Here is a 27,015-nt window from a genome sequence, read left to right on the forward strand (position 1 = left end):
CTTTGGATAAAAGCGTCTGCTAAATGACTGTAATGTAATGTAATGTAATGTAACCACTGATTATAGCAACATCGTTTTTTTAGAAGACTTTTAGAAGACATTTGTAGAATCCCCAGAAGCAAAGATTTGAGTTACAAATGTTCGCTTTAAAAAAACATATATTTTGAAAGATTTGCACACATTTTCATGATAAAAAAAAAAATAGGAGATCTACAAGCTCATAGTGCTCATAGCTTGTATATCTGCTGTTTTTGAATAGCCAAAGAAATCTAAAAGATTACACAGATGCGTTGCCGGTATGAATGGGCTAAGATAACATTTGAAAAAAACAAATCATCAAACATCAAAACAAATCAAACAACATTACGATCGTGGCGCGGCGAGATCAAAGAGCGTGTAACTCTCTCTCTCTCTCTTCAACGGGGTCTGGTAGAGATCAAGTGGTGGAGACCCTGATTGGAGCTGACATTTACAGCCACCAGGAAGAGGCTGTGCATCGTTATGAACCTTTGGGTCAGAAGATGCAGTGTTTACTGCAGCACGTTGACAGAGTTCAAGTGCTTCTCAACCTTTTGGAGATGAGGGCCACACCTGTTGAACATTTACAAAAGTTTGGTTTCCGATCAATCAATTGATTGATGTGTTGCGACTTGGATCAATGTAATTAACATAGTTTATTACACAGCTTGGTTGAATGCTCGATTCTGATTTCTTTAGTCATCGGTCATTATTTGTCAGGTGTAGTTGTACTGTCAGGTGTAGCTGTACTGCCAGGTGTAGCTGTACTGTCAGGTGTAGCTGTACTGTCAGGTGTAGTTGTACTGTCAGGTGTAGTTGTACTGTCAGGTGTAGTTGTACAGCCAGGTGTAGTTGTACAGTGATGATAATGATATCAAAGCTTCAGGGAACAGAATGCCTGACGCTCCATCGCTGTGATGCATTGGACTGTGTGTGCGTTGATGTGTGTGTGTGTGTGTGTGTGTGTGTGTGTGTGTGTGTGTGTGTGTTGATACCTGAACAGCACTGTTGGCATAGCCAGCCAAAAAAAAGCTGTGTCCAAGAAGCAGCGGGGGGAGTTTAGTACACTACTAAATCTACAGTCCGCTCCTGGGCTAAGAGTTATGGCCGTCTATTCCAGCATGGGCTGAACTTGGCCTTTGTCGTGGAAAAATGACATATATCCAGTCGGGCTGAACGCATAAGACAAAGTTTATTGAGAACATCCAACAGCAGGAAAAGCCTGGCTGCACATCTCACACACATACAGTACTACAGTATACTAAATGATATAGGCATGCTATGATAATATAACAACATGGTTAGGCAGACAGGTTATGGTGAGTATATATAGTAGAATATGTAAAGCTGTTCGTCTACAGAGAATGTTGCCAGATGGGAAATGTTAAATAACTGTACCAGACGCTTAAAATGATCTTATTTTAAAGGAATGTATTTCATCACACAGCCACGAGTAAACACATCACATGTGTAAATATGTAACAGTGGTGGAAAAAGTACTAAAAAGAAAGTATCAATACTGCAATGTATAAATACTCCATTACAAGTGAAAGTCCGGAATTAAACAATTACTTGAGTAAAAGTACAAAAGTATTGGTGGCATCAAAACAAAGATTTAAATTAACGAAAGCAGAAGTACTCATTATGCAGCATCTTTTGAAAATAGCAGATCTACAAGCTCACAATGTGTCGCATCGCGACACATTCTGAGCTTGTAGATCGGCTATTTTCAAATGGCCAAAATGTATATAGGGCTGAAGTGGTTAATGTATGTTTTGTAATAATAATCGAAATCTACAAAGTAACTATTAACTAAAGTTTTCAAATAATTGTAGTGGAGTAAAAGTAAAATATTTGCCTCTGAGATGTAGTGGAGTAGAAGTAAAAGTACTGAACATTGTACTTAAGTATAGTACTTGAGTAAATGCACTTAGATACTTTACACCACTGATATGTCATTACACAAAAATAGCACATTCATTGTAAGCAACAACGTAGTGTGACAACATGCCTCCTTGAGAAACACATCACATGCTCTGCGTGTAAAGCAGTCGACTCCCTGGACCCTGCTCAAATAAAAAGTCTGGCCTGGTGGATATTAATAAATCATAGGAACATGTGATGGTCATAATTCAGAGCTGCTGTAAAGTCACTATTCATCAGCATGAAAACCACCGTTTTCCAGTCATGGTTGTATAATTATAACATGATGCTGTGTCAGTGTGTTTATTATCCTTAGTTCAGTGTTTGTGCTTGTGAAAGCACTGCATGGTCTGTGAGCTCAACTATGAAGCTGTTGAGTTGCTGTTTGTGGCAGGAGTATCAGAGTATCAGAGTATCAGAGTAGAGTATCAGAGTATCAGAGTAGAATATCAGAGGTTTGATGGCCTGGGCGATGCAGTCACTTTTTGATACAAGTTTGTTGTGGTCAAAGAGCGTACAGTAGCTTAACTCTTTAACTGCCAGTATATACATTAATAAACTCACCCACTGCCAGCGATTTTTGTGTTTTATAACCTTTTCAAGTACCGTAGTCACAGAATATTTATCTCCAGTATGATTGATCCGGTGATTGGTTGCTAATCACTGAGGGTTTCACTGTGTGGTTTCACAAATGTCAACGAGGTCATCACAACCTCGTTGAGATGTGTTGTCCACCTTTGAAAACAGCATGTCTGAACCAAAAATACATACTGTAGTAACAAAACAAGTACACAGGAGCCGAGATACAGCTCGCTGCACGCCTCAAAGTGAATCACTGTTCTAACTACTGTTCTAAACCACTGTTCTAACTACTGTTCTAAACCACTGTTCTAACTACTGTTCTAACCCACTGTTCTAACTACTGTTCTAAACCACTGTTCTACTGACAAACCTATGTTGCTAAAATCTAGCATGACACAGATGCTTTTAATGGGTTAAATGACTTTGCCCTTCAAGTACAGATCTTTAGGCTCAGTGGTCTTGTGGTTAGAGGGTCCGGCCTGAGATTGTGAGGTTGAGGTTCGATTCCCCGGCCGTGTCATACCAAAGACTATAACAATGCCAATGCCCCTCCCTGCTTGGCTTTCAGCACCAAGGGTTGAATTGGGGGGGGTATTAGTCCCTGTTACCTACCAGCGTCATGACCGGGGGGTGTATTTGTATGTTAAGCCGACTCAGGAAACAGGAGATACCGATAGGCTCCTGCTCTATATGGCTCTGCAAGGCTTACTTACAGATCTACCATTAGATTTACTTTTTCTCAAAAAGCCAAACTGTATCCCGAACCAGCATCCAGGGAATTGAGTGAATTCATGCATCCTTGATGTGAAATGTTGAAATTATCGTACGGCTGGGGCATAATTTTGGCATTATGGATCCTGCATTGTACAGAGGGTAGAATTATTGTTCAAATACCATAATTATCGTATATCTGGCAACACTGAGGGGATCCCTAGTGGAGCTGAACATGAATAGATACACATACAAATGAATATTAAGTCATATTGGCATTTATATATTTCTGCCACGTGTTTTATAGAGCTTGTACTGTAGATAGGCTATTTTTTCTATTTGTCATACGAAGAAATACAGTGGTTACGATCTACAAGCTCACAACGCCTTGGTGCAGAGGGAAAAAGGAGAAGACTAAGTACAGTATTGACTGTTTAAGTGGTTAAAATACACATTTAACATGAATCCAACATAGTGCTGGCAAACAAGTCTATGAAGCTTTCAAAGAAATCTAGGAAACAGTTTTTTGCTATTCCTTTGACTTTGCTGAATGACTAATCCATACAAAAATACATAATGAAGCTAATGAAGCATGCAAAACTTTATGTTGTGGTTCATTTTATAAGGGATCACACACACACACACACACACACACACACACACACACACACACACACACACACACACACACACACACACACACACACCTTGCCTTGTGCCTATAGCTACAGTAATCGCTACAGAGATAATTTTTCGACTGATTCATAATGCACTCAACATGTTGATTACGTCCAAAAAGGAAAAGACGACTCTTTTGATTTACGATTGATTATAGTGAGTATGGAGCAGAGATGTAAAACCACTAAACTTAATGTTAATTACTTGCAGATGAATGCCTCGTTAAGCCCCTTGATTAAAAATGAATGAAAGTACGAATAATTCCTTTGAAACGTACAGCTGCTAATCATCATAATTCTGGGTTGCGTTGGAGGCATTATTAGACCTCACTGTGATGTTCTGTTGACTGTCTGTGACATTAAGATCTTAACCTCTGTTGTCCAGAAGGTTGAGGCTCAATAGATCTTGTTTATCTTTATGTTGTACCTGTACAGCAAGCAGTGGTGGAAAAAGTACTCATTTGTTTTACTTAAGTAAAAGTATCAATGCTGCAATGTAGAAATACCCCGTTACAAGGTACATAGATAGAAAAGAAAATTACAATCTACAATCTACAAGCTCGCAACATTGTGGGCTTGTAGATCTGACTACTTTGGCATATTATGAGATTTGGTGTAGAGGGAAACATTTAGCGGACCAAGTACAAAGCCAACCCCAGTCAACCACTGTGTTAGTTCACTAAGTATAGAAGGTTTTGTTCTGCTTCTGTATTATTTATGCCTTTTCATCTTGTGGAAAAGTGTGGACCATTTTCTTAAGCACTCTCTGGACTCTTATATGCTTTTTGTCCATAATGCCTGCAAGGACATTGGGAAAGGGCATTTTGTGTATGTCATATGGAACACATTGCAGAATGGTGAATTCTATATGCTTTTATATCCACAATGAGAGAATTAGAAACAGATTTGTTGGATATATCCATGTTCTTAATTTATCTGATGTACGTCTGCTATAAATATCTTTTGAAATGGGATTCATTTAAATGTAGTTTTCTGTTTATAACTGAGGTTTTACCATACTGTACATTTATACATCATATAACTGACACATTGTGTTGTTTTTTAACGGGAGCATAAGAAAAGGTTTATCTTTTTTTCACTCCGTCTGCCTCAGGATTGAGCTCAGTCTCCCCACATGAATGTAACATGACTTACTGTCAATATTCTATCTTAGCTCCCAGCCATATCTCAGCTCTTTTAACCTCTTAAGCCTGTATTTATACTTTTGTCGTATGGGCGGTGTCGCGTGCTTAAAATAGCCGACGTACAAGCTCACAATGCGTTGTGGATGTGACACGTTGTGAGCTTGTATATCGGCTATTTTGAGTGTGTTCTACTTGTTGTATGAAAGGAGCATAAATTAGGCATTATGTGTTTTCAGCGTGCAAACACTAGCTTATGGAATCCTCTGCCCCGCCGAGCCAAGGCTAGAGAGAGAGAAGGCTGCATCATCTTTCAAATCCCTTCTTAGTTACAGCATATTTCCACAGAAAAGGCTTTTGCCTATAACGTGCCTATAACGTTTAACCCATTTAATCCGGAGTCCTTAAGTCCTTTAGATTTATTCGGCTATTCAAAAATAGTAGATCTACAAGCTCATAGCGCTTTATAGATATTTTTGAAAAATCTTGTAAATGTGTGCAAATCTTTGAATATATATATTTTTAAGCAAACATTTGTAACTCAAATCTTTGCTTCTGGGGGTCCCTGGAACAACATATTTTGAGATGGGGGCCCGCGGCAAAACCTATCTAAAAATGTTTTCTAAATCCTAACAGTACAGTATGTTGCTATGTCAGTCGTGCTCCAACTTTTCCATGACAAGGACCCCCAAAATGACATGTATTTGGCCGCGGACCCCCATCTCAAAACATGTTGTTCCAGAGACCCCCAACTTTAAAACATATATTTTCGCGCTTTTTCAAAAATAGCAGATCTACAAGCTCATAGCAGGGCACTGAGTGCTGCGCTATGAGCTTGTAGATCTGCTATTTTTTGAATAGCCAAAGAAATCTAAAATGACACAGATGCTTTCCAGGTCTAAGTGGATTAACCAGTTTTATGCTCCATTTCCTTGCCTGTTATACTCTTGTGTATCCTGGTGGTGTTTTTGATTTAATCTTATGTTTGTTTATTATTGTATACGATGCACAGGCACGTGTGATGAAACGTGTATTATTGCTACGGTATTTTTGTTGAGGGCACAGCTCATTAAGTTGGAATAGGGGAATGAACTTTTTGATGGCATCACACTCCAAACAAACAAACGAAGGCAGGATATCAAGCAGACCATTTGAGACTGTCATGGCCTGAGGGAGTTCTTCTTGTTTGTTTCAGACGTGACTCCTGTGTGAAATGAAAACTCGCTCCAAATTAAAAGTGCGTTCACTAATTACTGTTTATGACTGTCAAGCACAAAGGCATTGACTCTGGCTCCTCATTGCTGTAGCTTTTCATTCACTGGAAATAGCGTTTAGCATAACAATAGATTTACCTTATGCCAGGTCACCCTGTGAGGGCTGTGACGTCTCCAACAATACTGTCATTGTCACGAGCCAAAGTCCCCACAGCCGCTAATTAGTATACGTTCTCTTATTCTTTAAACCTAACATTTAAAACACAATCCTGATCACTACTGTGTCATTAATCATTCACATGATAGAACTTAAAGGCCCATTCTAGGAAAATGATATTTCTGTTAGCTTTTCTTTTAGAGCATACATGTGGTCATGTACTTTTTTTTCTGTGCACGCTTCATCATTTTGTAATATTCAGTGAGAAGAGAGATGACAAAGGTACAAAGCAGTGTTGCCATGTCTGCTTATTATACTGTAAGCGACTTTGTGCTTGTTTTTCACTTATAAATATTGGTAGTTGTAGGTTGGTTTTTTTGGGCTTGTTTCCAAAGTGTAGTTTTGCTTATTTGGGCCCAAACCAGATTTGTGTTGTTAAAATGTTTCAAAAAATATTTCAAATTATTCACTTTTTTTCCCAAGATATTTTTGAAAATTGCAGATTACAAGCTCACAACGCGTCACAGCTATTTTCAATCATATCGTAGAGCCGATATAGACGCTGCATACGTAGGTTTAAAGTGCTCATAACCCTAACCCTATTCCCTTGGGTTTTCATAGATCTGGTTGCTCTCTCGCAAAATCTGGCAACACTGGTTACAAAGAGCAAAGAGAAGGAGATGTTACATGTTACATAAAACAAACAAGATATATGTACATACAGTATATATAGATGTGATAGCAGGTACATGATGTTTAGAAACATTAATCATATGCAGGTGTGTATATATAATGTGCTGCCGTGTTGATCCGTATAGCGCATAACAAGCTAGCGGTGACCTAATGTTAGCGTGAGCTGTCAACCTGTCAGTCAAAGCATGGTTGCGAATGTAAAACCACACAATTTATATTTCACTTTGAAACCAATGCAATGGGTTTCTAAAAGTCATGCTTTGTGTGTCTGACGTGTATTGGATGCCCTTCGTTTTAATTCACACTGTCAATCATTCTCTGGCTTCTCTGGGTTTGAATTATTTATTATATTTTCTTCCAGGATTGGATAAATTCACGTCATATCAGGGAATTAATCCATTAAGACCGGGAACGCATCTGTGTCATTTAAAATGTCTTTGGGCTTTTCAAAAATAGCAGATATACAAGCTCATAGGGCGGCACCGAGTGCCACGCTATGAGCTTGTAGATCTTCTATTTCTTTGGGAAAAAAAGGGAACATTTGTGCAAATCTTTGAATATATATATTTCAATTCAAATTTTGCTTCCGGGGGTCCCTGGAACAAAATATTTTGAGATGGCGGTCCACAGCCAAATATATATTATTTTGGGGGTCCTTGACATGAAAAAGTTTGATAACCACTGATATTATAGCAACATGCATTTAAAAAAAAAAACTATTAGGATTTAGAAGACATTTGTAGAATCCCCCAGAAGCAAAGATTTGAGTTAAAAATGTGCGCTTTAAAAATGATATATACATTCAAAAATGTGCCCCAATTTTCAAGATTTTTCCAAAAATAGCAGATCTGCTATTTGTGAATAGCCAAATAAATCTAAAAATGACACACAGATGCGTTCCCAGTCTTAAAGGGTTAACTATTGCATCTGTTTGAGAGAGAGGTAGGGGTTTTCTTATGCCTTTATCTTTATCTTTTACAGCCTTTCCTACCTGTGAGCCCCTGACCCAGTTCAGCTGCTCCAACGGGCGCTGCATCAGTGTGAAATGGCACTGTGACTCAGGTAATCCTCCGTTCATCACATCACTATACTGACTGATTGATTTATTGATTGATTTATTGATTGAATACAGAAATGCAGTGGTGGAAGTAGTACTCATATTACTTAAGTAAAAGTATCAATACAGCAATGTAGCAATAAAAGTTCGGAATTCACAATTTACTTGAGTAAAAGTACAAAAGTTTTGGCATCAAAATGTACTTAATATACCAAAGGTAAAGGTACTCGTTGTGCAGAATGTCCCCATTTCACAAGTTTTCAAATGTATAAAATGCATAAAAATCCTTTGAAAATAGCCGATCCAGCCGTGGATCGGTATATAAAATACTGAAGTGGTTAATGTTTGTAATAATAATCAAAATCTACAAAGTAACTTCTAACTAAAGTTTTCAAATGATTGTAGTGGTAGTACAATATTTGAATATTTCTGAGATGTAGTGGAGTACAAGCATTGAACATTGGAAATACTGGGAAAGAAAATATACCAAAACATTTTACTTAAGTGCAGTACTTGAGTAAATGTACTTCCACCACTGCAGAAATGTAAACATATTAAGACATTAAGGATAACACAAAAATACTTTCCATTGTGATCCTATGTATTCAATTCATCACAACATAGCATAACAATGTAACACAATAATACTGTACATGTCATCAACAAATACAAACACTATTATGTACAAAGAAGAACAAGGAATGCCCCTTTATATGAGAATTTATATTTACCTCCCCTTGTGTCTCCTGATAGATGTTTGTTTTGAAAGAAAGCAGTGATTCAGGGTATCAGGGCATTCAGTATGTTGGTGTCAGAGCAGAAAGCAGTGATTCAGGGTATCAGGGCATTCAGTATGTTGGTGTCAGAGCAGTAGAATGAGAATGTTTCCATGTTTGTTCTACATGTGGGAGGTATCATCATGGTCGCTCCCTCTAGTATTGCGGCTTCTTTATTTTTACAGCACCTTTCAGAAGAAAGTTTACAAAGTGCCACAACAAACAGTGTGTGGAAAGAAAAACTAAAAACAAGACACAGACAGTTCAATTAAAACAATACCAACAACAACAAAGGAAAAAAACAATGAAATAGAGGCCATACAATGGAGTTCTCTGATGAGTCCAGTGCTCTAGTTAAAATTCATCTTAACCCATTAAGGCCTGAGTCCGATTCTTAAAATGTTTTCTAAATCCTAACAGTTTTTTGAAAAAAATATAAAAAAATATTTGTTCACGGTTTTTAAACAAGAAAGAATGACATAGATGTCATGATGGACAGCGCAGGACCCCCCCCCCCCCCCAAAAAAAAAAGAAAACAGTTTTGGGGGTACAAAAGCATGGGATGAAAAAAAAAAAAAAAAAAAAAAAGGAGGTCCGCGGTCGTCCCCCCCCCTTAGGGGTCCCTGGAGACCCTTGGGGGTCCCTGGGGGTGACCTACAGACACGGCGAAGGAAAACTGTAAAGCCACAGCCATGCGATGTTGCACATGAACTCTGCAGCCGCACTGAGCAGAGATGCTCATAGGCCTGCGTCCTGCGTCGCTGACGCACAATATTGTGAAAGGACGCATTCATGACACCGTCGTGCCGTCGTGGCGTCGTACTAGAGTTGTCACCAACAACAGAGAAAAATATAAAAACCAGAAAAAGTGCTCCTCGGAGCACAGGTCTCCGCCAGGTCAGGTAGGTTATTGTGGGCCAGCAATTTTCGGAATTCGCCAATCAGGATGGAATATAAAAAATTTGACAGATCCATCTTGATCACTTGACTATAGAGATCATGTGTACTGATTTGCATGTTTGGACAAAATTAAAAGTAATATAAAAAAGAAACATCTGCCTCCTGGTGGCGCTATAATAGGGCAATGTTAAAAGGGTGGCGTTTGTTCTTCAACGTAGTGCAAATGTGCGTGCAAAGTTCCACCACAATTGGACGCTGTGTTCATGATTTGCGGCATTTTGTTCAAAGCGGGCCACTCCTGCAAACTTTAGATGTCAATGTTAGCCAATCACGATGGAATATGAAATATCAAACAGATGCATCTTGATCACATGACTATAGAGATCATGTGTACCGATTTGCGTGAAATTTGGAAAAAATGTGAAGGCTTAATCTAAAAAAAAAAAAGTTTTACATAAGTCGGCCTCCTGGTGGCGCTATAAAAGGCTAATGTGAAAAATGCAGGGCAGATATTTTTCCTTGGCCTCTAGGGAGTATGTGTGCAAAGTTTCACGCAGATCGGTGCAGATAGTTAAAAACACAAATCTGCCTTTTATAGCGCCACCATGAGGCTGATTTGAACATTTTCAAATGGCATTTCTTCCTCGGCCTAGTGGGAACATGCGTGTTAAATTTCACATAAATCACAAGCTGCGTTCATGATTTGAGGCATTTAGTTCAAAATGGACCAATCCTGCAAACTTTGGAAGCCAACCTTAGCCAATCAGGATGGAATATGGAAAATCAGGCAGATCTGTGTTGATCACATGACTATAGAGATACTGTGCACCGATGTGCGTGATGTTTGGATAAAATCTGTAGGAGTACTGTCCAAAAATGTCTTTTGCACAAATCAGCCTCCTGGTGGCGCTATAAAAGGCCCATGTGAAAAATTTGGGGCAGAGGTTCTGCTCTGGCATCCAGGGAGTGTGTGTGCACAGTTTCACTGCGATCAAGCCAACGGTGCCAGAGATTAGCTGTTCACAGACACACGGACACACACACACACAGACACACGGACGGACAGGGGGTAAAACATACTCTCTCGCCATGCCTTCGGCCTGGCGGAGACAATAATTTGCAATAAAATTATTAGTGCACGATAAGTATCGGCCCGATAATTATCGGTTCGATATCAGGAATTATGACGTCATCACGATAAAACCGATAACATTAGTAATAGCTCCGATAATATATAATATTTGTCAACTGTGATCTGCATGGACTCTCAGTTAGACACCGTTGTACTGGAGAAGTATAACTCTCGGTTAGACACCGTTGTACTGGAGAAGTATAACTCTCGGTTAGACACCGTTGTACTGGAGAAGTATAACTCTCGGTTAGACACCGTTGTACTGGAGAAGTATAACTCTCGGTTAGACACCGTTGTACTGGAGAAGTATAACTCTCGGTTAGACACCGTTGTAGTGTTGTGCTAGTGGTGTGCTAGTTACTGAAAACCAGTGACTAGTTACCATTACTAGTTACTTGTCATGTAAAAGTAACTCAGTTACTTTACTAGTTACTTACACCAAAAAGTAATGCGTTACTGTGAAAAGTAACTTTGAAGTTACTTTAAAAAAGAAAGGGCTCCCATTATTGCCCTTATAGCCTTCATTTCAGTACTGTTATTGCATTGGAGAATAATACAATCTGTTGATCAACTTGACATGCATTTGCATCACTGAACTCTGCTAAGCAATGTGGTCAATACCAGGGGTTACGATATAGGATTGTAACCTGCTGGTCCCAATGTCCGGAATGAATCAAATGTATCAGACATCTGATAAAAAATACCGGTCATAACTATATTTAAGCATTAATTACAATTAAGCAGGTGCGTAAATACAGCCTAACACTTAGGCCTACAGCATTATATTTTGGATTGAGCTATTTGAACATGAACCATGATGAACGAGTAATATACACATTTTATATACAGTAGCAGGGTCATCTTGCACAAATACATTAATTACCTACACTTGTGCCTGGCAATGTCCTTCTCACCCATTGACTTGCATGTTAAATGATGGCGTTTCCCCTTAAAAAATAATCGATCATTTCAGGAGCAAGAGCTTAAAAATCTATTCTAAATCTAGTCAACAAGGCCTGCAGTAGGCTATGCACTGGACAAATATGCATGACATTATTTCAATACACTAAAAACCAGTGGTGGAAAGTAACTAAGTACATTTACTCAAGTACTGTACTTATAAGTACAATTTTGAGGTATCTGTACTTTACTTGAGTATTTCCAATTTCCAATACTTTTACTACTACTCCACTACATCTCAGAGGCAACTATTGTACTTTTACTCCACTACATGTATTTGAAAACTTTAGTTACTAGTTACTTTTCAGATATAAATTATGATATAATGAAACATACATTAACCACTTTAACCCTATTTTATACCTAGCCGGTCTACAAGCTCACAACGCGTCGCATCGCGACCCGTTGTGAGCTTGAAGATCTGCTATTTTCAAATATTTAGTACTTTTACTTTTGGTACTTCAAGTGCATTTTGATGCCAATACTTTTGTACTTTTACTCAAGTAAATTTTGAATTCTGGACTTTTACTTGTAACAAGAGTATTTCTATATTGCAGTATTGGTACTTTTACTTAAGTAAAGAATTTGAGTACTTTTTCCACCACTGCTAAAAACATGGGAAATGTTAGAGGGAGTAATAGCCACGGATACACGACGGTCAACTGTCACGACCGTCATGGATGAACTTCAACCTAGTGTTTGCACTTTCTCCATTTATGACCCGTACATCTACATAAACGTTCATATTTCAAAGATAAAGTGCTTATCCCATGGCGACGGAGGTTACATGTATATATGGGCTCTCAAAAGTACCTGTATCATCCGTATTGTTCAATAAAAAGCATTTTAATCTGATCGGTGGCCATATGCTTTTAACAGAGTGACCCTATCGGTTGGTAGGTGTATTGCACTCGAATACATTATGAAAAAATGGCCACTAATCGGATTACAATGCTTTTCATTGAACAATAGTATAGTTCAGCTTGGGAAAAGCAGCCTTTAACGGGTTTGGGTACGTGGTTCATAATCACCATTGCGTTATCGTGGTTATCTCTCTCTCTCTCTCTCTCTCTCTCTCTCTCTCTCTCTCTCTCTCTCTCTCTGGACCTCACTGTCCATGAAAAGAATGTCGGGGACTCGGGGCTCCCGAAAATTATCTCGCAGAATCGCTGCTGCGCTGAAAATAGCAGATCTACAAGCTCACAACGCGTAGTGATGGGACCTGTTGTGAGCTTGTAGATCTGCTATTTTCAAATAGCCAACGCAGCCATGCAGATCTGCAAGCCTAACCGAATGACTGTTAAAGCAGTTTGTTTAAATTACTTTATAAAATGTTATATTTTCACAGGGATTATTTATTAGTGTAGATATACATTTTGGAGTGGATATATGTGTCCAGATGCCTGTCAGACCGTCTGCTCCGCAGGTCTAGAATGGAATAAACGGGCGCAGCCAACGTCAACAATTGGTCTCGACCAGACGTGAGATCTCAGCGTAAAGTAGGATGAAGCCCACGTCAGGATATATTGATAAATGCCGAAAGGTGCGGTGATATCGCCGTACGTTCATTATTCGGGCTACACCGCGTTGATAAATGAGGGCCACTGTGCCTTAACTCCGCCAGACAGCTTTTTGTGTATTTACTATGAATATCGCCCCTATACTTAAGGCTGACAAATAACGTAATACACATCCATTCTCTCTCTACGTCCTGCGTGTCTGGAGGATGTTGGGTCTTTTGAGCAATTGAGCCAATGTGTATTCTCAGAATCCCATTTCACACTCGAGTGTGAAATGTGTCTGTCTGTGTCCCTCATTCACAGAACCGGTTTATTGACATAAGCGCACAATATAAACACCACACACATGTCCTGGCCTGAGTGGCCTCGTTCTCTTCATGTTTGATTCTTGAGACAGCAGAGAGGCAGCAATGGCACCAGCGTAAAAAAAAAAGTTTGTCCAGAGCAAACTCAGCGACGCGAGGACGCCTAAACGAACGGTCGCCTAAACCACTTTCAGGGCAAGCTGCTTCAGGCTGCAGCATCAGTCCTGCTTGGTAAAATAAAGGCTGAACTCAGTGGACATTGGACAATATTTTGCAATAGGCCTACTCGCGTATAAAGATTTCCCGCTTTCCAAACGGGAACTAGTTGCAGTTTGTATTCGATTCATGGAGGATGGAGGACTCATCAAAGAGCGGGCAGTGGAATTTATTGACACCGCGGATTTGACTGCACGGTGCATCACAAAGCGCTCCTAAAATAAACCTTTCCGAGCGCACTTTATGTACACTGCAATTCTCACTGGCTAAATGTAGTGCTTTGCACTCTGTAGCCTAACAAAGCATCCCTGGATATTAGCAATACATTGCCAGCTTTGTTTTTGTGTATCAAGTGGTCCCCCCCCCCCTTTTTCTCTCTCATGTAGCCTACTGGTGCAGCGATATGCTTGTGGTTCAAGAAAGTACAAAATAAAAGTCTTTGAGTCGTTGTCATGGTTAATAATTTACCAATCATCTACCAACTATTGTAGGCTACCCGTGTCTAAGCTAAAACATAAAAATGTAGGTCGCCTACATAGGCTACTTTGGTAAATAAATCTGGTTATTTGAAGAGGAGGTTATTCAACTCTCCAGCTGTCTATCTGCGACTCTCTCCCCCCCGCCGCCCCTTGCGCTTCAACTACATGCAAAAAGGCCGTTCGCAGCTCGCGATGCTTAAATGAAGAAATGTGCACAGAAAATCATCTAAAACTATGCTAAATAAACCCCAAATAAAAATCAAAAATAAAAGCGGGGCTTTATTGTGGCTTAAATAGATTCAAGTCAACACTTATTAATGTTTTGGTGCATTCTATAATTTAATACAAAATTCTGATGCCTCCATAGTCTATAGTCTACATGTCTACTCAGTGGTGGAAAGTAACTAAGTACATTTACTAAAGTACTGTACTTGAGTACAGTTTTGAGGTATTTGTACTTTACTTGAGTATTTCCAATTTACAATACTTTTACTTCTACTCCACTACATCTCAGAGGCAAATATTGCACTTTTACTCTACATTTAGTTGAAAACTTTAGTTACTAGTTACTTTTCAGATATAAACTATGATATAATGAAATATACATTAACCACTTTAGCCCTATTTCATACCTATAGGCTATTTGAAAATAGCAGATCTACAAGCTCACAACGCGTCGCATCGCGACGCCTTGTGAGCTTGTAGATCGGCTATTTTCAAATATTTGTAGATCGGCTATTTTCAAATATTTAGTACTTTTACTTTTGGTACTTTAAGTACATTTTGATGCCAATACTTTTGTACTTTTACTCAAGTACATTTTTAATTCTGGACTTTTACTTGTAACGGAGTATTTTTATATTGCAGTATTGGTACTTTTACTTAAGTAAAGAATTTGAGTACTTTTTCCACCACTGTGTCTACTTCTCTGCAGTGCCTGAGTGCCTGTGACAACAGGCAGCCGTTCCAAATTTTTCGGAGCAAAGAGGGGGCGTCTCCCTGCATGAATCCAAGTTGCAGCAACCAATCGGTGTTTGGAGCAAAGAGGGGGCGTCTCCCTGCATGAATCCAAGTTGCAGCAACCAATCGGTGGCAACCAGACCCTTTTTTAGCAAGCCGGCCCACTTTTTCCCACAAACAGAGAGTCCCTGACCAAATCACGCCCCGTTACGCCCCTTTTTCGCCTAAGCCACCTCCTCTCTTTATAAGCCTGCAGAGGTTACATCCCACATACCTCAGTTGCCTTTCATCTCTCTCCATAGAGGACAGCTCGCTTCGCTTGAGCTGTCCTAAAAATAGCAGATCTACAAGCTCATAGCGCGGCACTCGGTCCCGCGCTATGAGCTTGTAGATCTGCTATTTTTGAATAGCCAAAGAAATCTAAAGTGACACAGATGCGTTCCAGGTCTTAATCGGCTAAACAAGTCATGTCGGTCTTCATTTGAACGAAACATCAAACCGTTGAAGGGGTATTTCACTTGAACACAGCAGGGGTCTAGGTCATTATTATTATTATGTTAATATTTTACTGTCATGTAAATGTTGCATCAAGTCCATGCATGAAATCTATGAAATTCATGCATGAAATAACTAATTGAAAAAGGATGTCGCCACCAGAAGCAGGGAATGTGTGGTCGCTGTGGTTAAACGTGGAGTCTGAATTTGAATAGTCTCGTAGCGTGTCTGATCAAATGAATATGAAATATCTAAATATTGAATCAAGCAATTAAAAAAAAACCTGCCTGGGGGTGCACTGCACACACAGAGGGTGGTTTAAAGTGGAATACCCCTTTAACCACAACATATTTAAAATTGTGTGTGTAATGCCTATTTTTTATTTACATTTTTTCACCTACAATCTTATGCCCAACATGGTGATGCCAGGGCCAAAGTCTTTAGTGTTGATTCTGACAGGAAATTTGGATTCAGTTTTAGTCATAGTCTTTTGAATCAAATTCCATTTAGTTTTAGTCATATTTTAGTCATCTGAAATGTTTTACTGTTAGTCTAGTTTTAGTCGAATAAATCTACATTTGATTTAGTCGACAAAAAATGTTGGTGGTGCTTTGATGGCGTCGTAATGGCTGATTTTACACTTGGTTGCAGCTGCAACGTGTTGTGAGCTTGTAGATCTGATATTTTCATAGCGCAACACCCCAGCGCAACCAAACATAAAATGTCTTGTCTTTTAGTTCTACTGGATCTCTTCTCCACTAGATCCCTTTCTAACATGTTAGTCTAGTTTGTATTTGTTGACGTCTTAGTTTTAGTCGCCATAGATTATTTTTAATTTTTTTTTTTTAATTTAGTTCATGTCAGTGAAAAAAGGTAGTCAACGAAAAATGTTCATCAGAGTTTTAGTTGTCCAAATTAACACTGATGTGCGTGTGTGTGCGTGTGTGTGCGTGTGCGTGTGCGTGTGCGTGTGTGTGTGTGTGTGTGTGTAGACGATGACTGTGGAGACGGCAGTGATGAGACGGGCTGCGTTCACTCCTGCTCCAACGCTCAGTTCCGTTGCTCCAGTGGACGCTGCATCCCGGACCACTGGGCCTGTGACGGGGACAACGACTGTGGGGACTTCAGTGACGAGAACACCACGTGTGGAGGGGCTTCTGCTGGTAGGAAATAAACACTGTGTATATCCCTGTGTCGGGCAGAAACCAGCTAACTCACATTCACCACAAATAGCAGATCTACAACCCGTCGCGACACGTTTTGAGCTTGTAGATCTACTATTTTTGGTGTGCGACTGACAAAAGCGGTTTAAGTACAGTTGTCACTCAAGTTTGGTTCTCTAAGACAAGTTGTTCTCAAAGTGGGGTCCAGGGACCCCCAGGGGTCCTTGAGGGGGTTCCAGGGGGTCCCCAGCAAAATGACTTAATGTAGCAACAGAATGGGTGTTAACCTCTGTATACATCATCGATTTGAAATGAAACAAATGAAACACTTTAACAACACAAATGGGGGTCCCTGGCACAAAGTATTTTCAGGAGGGGGTCCCTGGCTCAAAGTATTTTCAGGAGGGGGTCCCTGGCACAAAGTATTTTCAGGAGGGGGTCCCTGGCACAAAGTATTTTCAGGAGGGGGTCTGTGGCCTAATTCATATTCATGTGGGGGTCTTTGACCTTGGAGCTCGATACACAAAATATAACACATTTTGATGGGGACCCCCTGGAACCCCCCCAAGGACCCCAGAGAGTCCCCGGAACCCCGCGTTGAGAACCACTGACTTAAATAAACAAATCTAAAACAGAATTAAAATGATCCTGAAGCGTCTGTTCCACCTCATCAGAGGGAGAGGAACATACAGTACCTCTGGCACCAAGAAGATGCTTGTTTTGATTATTTATTCAGATTTTATTCACTTCTGACTTTGACATTATAGGCAAGACAACGTTTAGAAGTTAGTAATTATAGTTGTTGTTTTTTTTGTCCATATTACATGCTCGACTTGTTACTTTGGAAACTCCATTGTGTTCCTGTAAAACATTATACAGCTCATAAAACACTGATCATTACCCTTAAAGGAGAGAGCCTATAATCACTCCTATAATCACTCACCAACACACAGTACCTGATGCAGTTGAACAATAGAACCAACAGTTTTCTGAAAAACGTATGTTTCTATATCAGTGTTGCTCAAACTTCTTCATGTCAATGATATGTATTTGGTCGCCGACCCCATCTCAAAATAGGTTGTTCCAGGGACCCCCCAGAAGCAAAGATTTGAGTTAAAGATGTTCGCTTTAGAATAATATATTTTCAAAGATTTGCACACATTTCCACGATTTTTCAAAATTAGCAGATCTACAAGCTTGTAGATCTGCTAATTTTGAATAGCCAATGTATAAAATAATGCTTTTTAGCTCAAATTAATAAATGACACAGATGCGTTCCAGGTCTTTTTTTTTTTCACAAATCATCTCCATGTAGTGTCCTGGCACTCACACATGCACTGTTTGTCACTCATGAGCTGCCGTTCCTACAGAACGGCTCTGATGCGTGAACTCTCGCGAGATTCTCGTGTGGAGTGCTCCCCCTCCCCTAATAAGTGACAAACAGTGCATGTGTGGTTACGATTCGTGAAAAAAAAAAGTTTGGAGCGACAAATAGCCGAATTAGCTTTATGCTCTAGGCCAGTGGTTTTCAACCTTTTTCGCGTCAAGGACCCCCAAATTGACACATATTAGCCCAGGGACCCCCATTTGAAAAGATATGCCAGGGACTCAACTATTTTGATTTCTTGGGGGTCCCAATCTATACTGTATCATCATGATTAGTGTTCATTTAACTCTGAGAGTGTACAAATGGAACCAAATGGACCCGTCAGGGTCCATTTGGTTCCATTTTTACACTCTCAGAGTTACATACACGCAAGGGGTCAATTTGGTTTCTAACTTCTATGAACAAAGTCAACTGCATCAGGTATGTTGGTGAGTGATTATAGGCAGACACAATCCACATGTATTTTGCTCTGACTCTCCTTTAAGGATAGTTCTTTTGATTTGCAATTCAAAGCAGTGCAACCGTTGAGATGCTGTAATTATGACTTCAATGCTACTATTAATCAGCCCAGCTCTAATGACCTTAAGTGCTCAGGCTTTGCGCGTGACCAGTCTTATCTGGTGTGTCCGTCCATAAGGAGAGGAGAGCTGTAGCATGGAGAGGAGAATCTTTTAATCTGTCATAATTGCCTCAGAAACCCTTGGAGTCAGACATACTCACAGCTCGCTAGCTTGTCACTAGAATGCAGAGCCTATTCATCAAAACGTGTCCATGCTGTCGGGGCAGAAAACGTGTATTTCCATATTTCTGCTTTTTATGTTTTTTTTCCCCCGTTAAAATTAATGCCCTACTTTGTCCTACAAATTGGTGTCACGCAAAAGTAGCGGGAAAATATAGCTGATCTTCAAGTTCACAAAACGTCGGATCTTGACAATTAACACTTGATGCAACATGTTGTGAGCTTGTAGATCGGGGGAGTCACAGTAATGCCGGGCAAACATGCAACCTGAACGGGTGGGTCAGGAACAGTGTTATTTTTCTGTAAAGTTGCTTGTAAATATTGGTAGTTGTGGGTTGCGTTTTTTTGGGCTTGTTTCTAAAGTGTACTTTGCTTATTTGGGCTTGTTTCCTAAATGCTGTTTAAATCAGTGGTTCTCAAACATTTCCAAATCAAGGACCCCCCCCCCCCCCCCCCCCCCCCATCTGAAAACATTTTGGACTGCGAGCGCTCCTCTCCAAAAGTTGAACTGTTTCCAGCTTGGAGGCGCCCAGGGGCCGCTGCGGCAAAAACGCCGGGCGTCAGGAGCCCTCAAGCAGATACTGAAGCACTGGGAATAGGAGCTAACGCACCAGTGCATCTTTACCATAGAAATACATGGAAGTCTGGCCGCTGGCAACTCTAAAGGCGTTCTCTGTGGACACGGACCCTAAAAATCATACTTTTGTCTTGCCTTGGTTGTTGAAAAATTGGTGTTTGACTTTGAAGAATTAGACTAGGTGATGCTAAAGTGGTATAGTGCATTGGTTCTCAGGTCCGGGGACCCCCAGGGCTTCTTAAGGGAGTTCCAGGGGGTCCCCAGCTAAATGATGGATAGTTAGGAACCAAATGGACCCTTATGGGTCTGTAACTCAGAGAGTGTACAAATGGAACCAAATGGACCCTAATGGGTCTGTAACTCAGATCAATATTGATTTTACAATTTAAATTGGGGTCCCAGAGTTAGAAATGCCATTAAATGGGGGTCCGTAGCCTTAATGCATGTCAAACTGGGGGTCCTTGAAATTAAAATGGTTGAGAATCACTGCTAGAGCCGTAAAAATCTTCTCTTATGGGGGGTCCTTGGCATATCTTTTCAAATGGGGGTCCACAGGCTAATAAGTGTCAAGTTGGGGGTCCTTGACATGGAAACGGTTTGAGAACCACTGGTGTAGTGAATGGTGTGTCTGATTAGATCAGCCAAATGGTCAGATTCACTGCGTCATGCCTTTTAAAAACCTACAGTAATAATACAGTAATGCTTCAAGCACAATTAAAGGGAGAAAGGATCCTGTGTTGTGACAATGCTAGACATGCTAATGGCCCGCATGGGATATATGGAAATCATAATTAAGACCTTTTCCCCCATTATGAGCCAACTAGTGGAATGATTAAATGCAATTATGAATTGATGAATAATACAAACAGTTATTCTATTAGATTAGCTGATGGCTGACTCTAGTGTGACAGCATGACCATTTGAAAGATCGTGAACATTTAGGCAAATCTTTGAATGTATATTTTTTTAAAGCGAACATTTGTAAGTGTCAAATGTCTTAATTATCAGTGCTGCTCAACTTTTTCTTGTGAAGGACCACCCACAATTATTATTGTTTTTGGCCGCTGATCCCCATCAAATATGTTTTTTCCAGGAACCCCCAGAAGCAAAGATTTGAGTTAAAAATGTTGTTTAAAAAAAATCTATGTATTCAACACAAAATGTTCAAGAGTTTTTCAAAAATATATCTGCATGCTCGTAGCTTCAAGCTTGTAGATCTGCTATTTTTTTAATAGCCAAAGTATAAAAAATAATGCTTAGATCTAAAATCTAAAATGACACAGATGCGTTCCCGGATTTAATGTGTTGAACAAATCTACATTACAGACCTATCTCTGTCTCATGTGTGATGTCTGCAGTGCAGTTTAATGTCCAGTACAATGACGCAGTAGACATGGATTTGGTTATTTGCAATAACTTCTACTTGAAGAACAAATTGTACCAAAAATGATTCAGTGTCATAGTGACTAATGCATTCTCTCTGTTGAACTCAGCAGCCTCTGACACACTAGATTAATTGCAGTCATCTGTGCACTTTTGAACATTTTTCTCTACGTCAGTAGGCTACTGTATTTTTACCAAATATTATGAGAAAGCAATAATTGACTTTCAAACACTTTCAATGCACCTTCAGACTACAGTAAGTGCAGTGGTAATCAATCAGCAAAAAAGACATTCTATTTCACTTAGTGAAATAGAATTGTATGTTGTCCATGGAGAAATGATCACTTTGGCTAAAGAATATTATTATGGATTTTGTGGTGTACTGAATAATGGAAAGTAACACAAAAAAAAACTAAAAACCCCCAAAACAGATGGAGTAAAGGAGGGTGCCTCGTGGTCAATGAAGGGTCTAAATGTTTTTACATGTTGCACCAAATTATAATGAAGCAATATTACACGAGAGAGTTTCTGTGATTATTGATGTGGCAGCTGCGGTCAGGCAGTGTTGAGTTTGACAGCAAATGTTCATTTAGTTTTAGTCATAGTCTATTGAAAAACATTCCATTTAGTTTTAGTCATATTTTAGTCTGTAATGTTTTAGATTTTGTCTAGTTTTAGTCGACTAAATATCCTAAGATTATAGTCGACTAAAACTACAGTTGATTTAGTTGACTATAATGTATGTTGGCGGTGCCTTGATGGCGTCGTAATGGCTGATTTTACACTTGTTTGCATGCTGAAAATAGCAGATCTACAAGCTCAGTGTGACGCGTTGTGAGCTTGTAGATCTGCTATTTTCAGGGCGCAACACCCGAGCGTAACCAAACATAAAATGACTTGTCTTTTAGTTCTACTGGATCTCTTCTCCACTAGACCCTAGTTTTTATTTGTTGACGGAATTGTCAATATTATAGTCATAGCTTTAGTCGTCGTAGCTTAGTTTTTATTTCGTTTTTGTCAGTGTAAAAAGGTAGTCAACTAACATTTTTCGTCATAGTTTTAGTCGACGAAATCAACACTGCGGTCAGGGCCGAGGCAGAGCCGAATTCCGCGAGCATCGCTGAAGCTCTGCTCTGCAGAGACAACGTCTGATCAGCTCAGTAGATGTTTATACTTTGATATTAGTTTAATTTGAGAACGGCTAGGTGTGCTGTAGTGCTCATTTGAGCACACGGGTAGAAAGCCTATTTCAACCAATCAAAGATTGCTTGGTCGGAACTGTATGTCCTCAATTTGATATCAGAAAAAAATGTATCTGTATCCAACACATTCACTACCATGTCAGCCTTACCCTTAGTGAGTACACTTGTAGGGTGTCTCAGCTTTTCTGAAAGGGGGGAGGGGGGGGGGGTCCAAGGAAAAAGGTTGGGAACCACTGGCTTGGGAAATAGAGTTTGTGCTACAGTATTACACATCCTGTAGTGTGTGGCTTTACCAGCTGTGATTCCAGAGCCCCCGTTAAGCCTCTTTAACCCAATAAAGACCTGAGGCCCGTTCTACAAAATGTCTTCTAACAGTTCTAACAGTTTTTTGGAGAAAAAAAAAAAAGTTGTTATATCAGTGTTTCTCAAACATTTTCATGTCAAGGACCCCCCAAATGATATGTATTTGGCCCGCGGACCCCCATCTCAAAACATGTTGTTCCAGGGACCCCCACCAGAAGCAAAGCTTTGAGTTACTTTTGTTCGCTTTAAAAATATATATTCATAGATTTGCAAAATTGCTGTCGATTTTAAAAGAAAATTGCAGATCTACAAGTTCATAGCACGGCACTCGGTGCCGCGCTATGAGCTTCTATATCTGATATTTTTGAATAGCCCAAATAAATCAAAAAAATGACACAGATGCGTTCCCGGTCTTAATGGGTTAAATGTCCTTGTTGTTCCAGTGCTGCCGTCCGTCATCGAGTGCAGCGGAGAGGAGTTCCACTGCCTCACAGACGGGACCTGCATCCCGGAGCGATGGAGGTGTGACGGGGACAAGGACTGTGAGGACGGGGGGGACGAGGCCGACTGCGAGGGCACCAAGAGGATGTGTGACCCCAAGGCCAAGTTCACCTGCAAAGACACAGGTATTGAACCATTGATTGATTGATTGATTGACCAACCAATCTATTCATCCATTCATTCATTGGTAGATGTTTGTTTTTTTAAGATATTTTTGAGGGCTTTTCTGCCTTTATTGATAAGGCAGTAGGCTGACAGGAAATGGGGAGAGTGATGGGGGGGTGACACACAGCAAAGGTCGTCGCGATTGGGAGTCGAACCCGCGACACGCTGTGAAGCTGGATTACCAGCGTATTTCATTTCAAACCTTTATTTATTCTCGAAAGACATTGAGGTTGCCCTCATTTGCAGGTTTGTCAAAAACAAGACAAAACAGAACCAAATAAAACAACCTTTCCTTATCGTGTGATACATCACACATTTAAAAGCAATTGCAGACCCTTGTGGGAAGGCCTGCAATCAAGGCCTTAAATTGACCATGTATTTGAAACTTAAGCTCTAGGTCATTCCAGGTGGTTGGGGAACTAAAACAAAAGGCTGTTTTCTCCAGTTCAGTCCTTACTCTGGGGACCTTTAGCGTGAGCCAGTCACTGGAGCGTGTCCTATGTGTTACAGGGTGGTTCACATCCAGCAGAGATGTAATATCTACCTTAAAATTTGAATCTACAGTCATGCGTGAGACGAACGCGACGACCAGTGTCCGCGCTGTGCACTGCGCATGCGTGGACGCACTTTCCCTAACTAATTATACGCCACTTCACGCTTACAACTCCTGGACATGGCAACCCCGGCAACCCCGCCCCCCATCCAAATACTGTCTGTCTGACTCTTTGGGAGGGTTGAATGCAGCGAACGGCGTCTCGCTGGGCTGAGCGGGCTGCTTCATCAATCTGTGCCGCACATTCTGGTCCTGCAAGAGCCTGTGTCAATAGATAGATAGATGAACGGGTGAAATGTGTCCGTCTCTCAGTTTGCTTTCGTTTTCGGTTTGCGTCTCGAAACAAACACTGCTGTTGCTCTCGCTTTTGGTTTGCGTGTCCAAAACGTCTACAGCCCACTACACGAGAGCCTCGCGCCAGCGACTAGACGGAAGGGTCGCGTAGCGACCCGCACCTCTAGTACAGTACAATGGTAAAGTCCCATCAATTGCCTTAAAGATGAACAGGTACCAGTGTTTGTTTCACCTGTCGGCCAAGGAAGGCCAACCCACTCTATCATATAGGATGCAGTGATGAGTCTATAATATGTGGTATGAGCCTGGACCGCTAGCCTGGACCGCTAGTCTGGACCGCTAGTCTGGACCGCTAGTCTGGACCGCTAGGCCAGCGGACGCCCCTGGTAGATGTTTTTAATTGACAAAAATGCGTATCGTCGCTGTTGGGTGAAAACTAACATTATGTCCAAAACTGTTACTTCATAGGAACTTTCTGGAAAAGTAGCCGCAGACATGCGGCTACTTTTCCAGCACAACATGGTAGCATCGCAACACGTTTTGAGCTTGTCGAGTAAAAATGGACGGAGTCCATACGAACACTGCAGCAGCCTGTAGTAAATCACGGAGGACGAAGCTGTTCTGATGGACCCCCCCCTCTCCATTGTTTCTGCATTGAAAAACTGAAACGTCAAATAAATCAAAACAAATTAATTTGCTGAAAAATGTAAAAACGTCCCAGCTCCCGTTACTTCCATATTTTACAAGTGGCTAAATTGATTGTACGTCCCCGATAGTGAAGTGATTAGATGGATCTTTATTGTGTGTTTACACAGAAAATTGTGCTTGTGTACAGAAAGGTGTGACCGTGCGCTGTGTGAGAGGATCTTTATGAATGACTATAGGTTGCCTTGTGCAGAGTGTTATACCATCACTGTCACAATATTTACATTCAGTTTGATTTGAGATACAAATAGATAGCAATACATTTGCCAATAGCAGTGATGGAAAGTAACAAGTACATTTACTTAAGTACTGTACTTAAGTACAATAATTGAGGTATTTGCGCTTTACTTGAGTATTTCCATTTTTTCCCCAATATTTATACTTCTACTCCACTACATCTCAGAGCCAAATATTGTATTTTACTCCACTCAAACTTTAGTTACTAAATACGTTGTAGATTTTGATTATTATTACAAAATCATACATTAACCCCTTCAGCCCTGTATATATTTTGTCTATTTGCGACGCGTTGTGAGCTTGTAGATCTGCTATTTTCACAAGATTTTTTATACATTTGAAAAATTGTGAAATGTGACATTCTGCATAATGAGTATACTTTCTACTTTTCTTGAACTTTTACTCAAGCACATTTTTAATCCCAGACTTTTACTTGTAACAGAGTACTTCTACATTGCAGTATTGATACTTTTACTTAAATGTAGTACTTTTTCCACCACTAGCTAATAGGATAGTTATTCCACTGTTGTAGCGAAGCTGTATTTTCTGCAGCAGACTGAGTGACAGACAGACAGAGTGACAGACAGACAGAGTGCTGCTGATGTGATGGATTGGAGATAATTACTAGCTCACGGACGTTCACAAAACAAATTAAATAATCTTATAAACACAAATCTGCTTAGCACACATGTTGTTTGTGCAAGATATTGGATGGTGTTAACTATACTAATAGCATACAAAAAAAAATGATAATTTACTGCTATGCTAGCTGTTACTGTAGATGGATGAAACTGTACTGTAGGTTCATCTATTAAGACCGGGTAAGCATCTGTTTCATTTTAGATTAGAGCTTAAAAAGCATTATTTTATGCTTTAGCTATTCGAACATAGCAGATCTACAAGCTCATAGCTCATAGCCCATGGCGCTGCTATTTTTGAAAAATCGTGAAAATGTGTGCAAATCTTTGCTCTTTGATTAAAGCGAACATGTTTAACTCAAAGCTTCTGGGGGTCCCTGGAACATCATATGTTGAGATGGGGGTCTGCGGCCAAATACATATAAATGTTGTTGTTTGGTTTCTATATCATAAATTATATGTTTTTGGCCATCTCAAAATATTTAGTTCCAGGGACCCCCAGAAGCAAATATTGGAGTTAAAAATGTTCGCTTAAAAAAAGGGGCCACATGCGGCCCCCACCTTCACTTAATGCGGCCTACAGGTTAATATCAGAATACTGATATATTATTAATTTCAGCTGTTATGATTCCTAACATGCAAACATGACCCGCTTTAATTACTTCGTATCTATATTAGTACTCTTAATATAAGTATAACTACATGCATTTGAAATGAAATAAAAATGTTACTTTTCAGGATTGTAATTAAAATCACACCCTGTATGAAGGTAGCGGCGCCTTTGATACATTTTGTCATCGATATGTGTTTATAATGTGTTTATAGCCACGTGTCACGTGAAGCTTGACCAATCACTTTATTGACGTACGCACCTGACCAATCAGAACGTTGACGCACACGGACAAAGTCAGGTATAGAGCAGGATCCGCTCTATACCTAAAGATATAGAGTGGCTAGCGCCGCTAAAAAATGGCTATAAAAAATATCATGATTCCAATTCAAAAGTAGCAAAAATAGCCGATCTACAAGCTCAAAACGCGACGCGCTGCGACGCGTTTTGAGCTTGTAGATCGGCTACATTTGCTACATTCGTGTGACATAGAATGGATATAGAATAGAATGGGCGTAAACAAATGGAAATATGGCATTAATTTATGAAAAAAGTTAAAATACGGAGATAAGAGGTGTCTGCCCCACAGTAATATGCAATGTGTTCCTCTGGAGTGAGTGTGTGGTAATATAGTGTCCCTC

At 40.1% G+C, this 27,015-nt stretch overlaps 1 protein-coding gene across 1 annotated transcript in view; it reads left to right on the forward strand.

Annotated features, from left to right (window-relative positions):
• The window catches only part of lrp1bb (low density lipoprotein receptor-related protein 1Bb), a 597,729-nt gene that overhangs the window by 328,086 nt on the left and 242,628 nt on the right, over positions 1–27,015 (forward strand). Inside the window, exons 19-21 of the mRNA XM_084084305.1 lie at positions 8,099–8,179; positions 16,910–17,080; positions 23,115–23,297. Coding sequence (XP_083940431.1) covers positions 8,099–8,179; positions 16,910–17,080; positions 23,115–23,297 — 435 coding nt within the window. The remainder of the gene's footprint in view (positions 1–8,098; positions 8,180–16,909; positions 17,081–23,114; positions 23,298–27,015) is intronic.

The sequence above is a fragment of the Gymnoscopelus microlampas genome (assembly GCF_963454915.1).
Source record: "Gymnoscopelus microlampas genome assembly, chromosome: 17".
Taxonomy (NCBI): domain Eukaryota; kingdom Metazoa; phylum Chordata; class Actinopteri; order Myctophiformes; family Myctophidae; genus Gymnoscopelus; species Gymnoscopelus microlampas.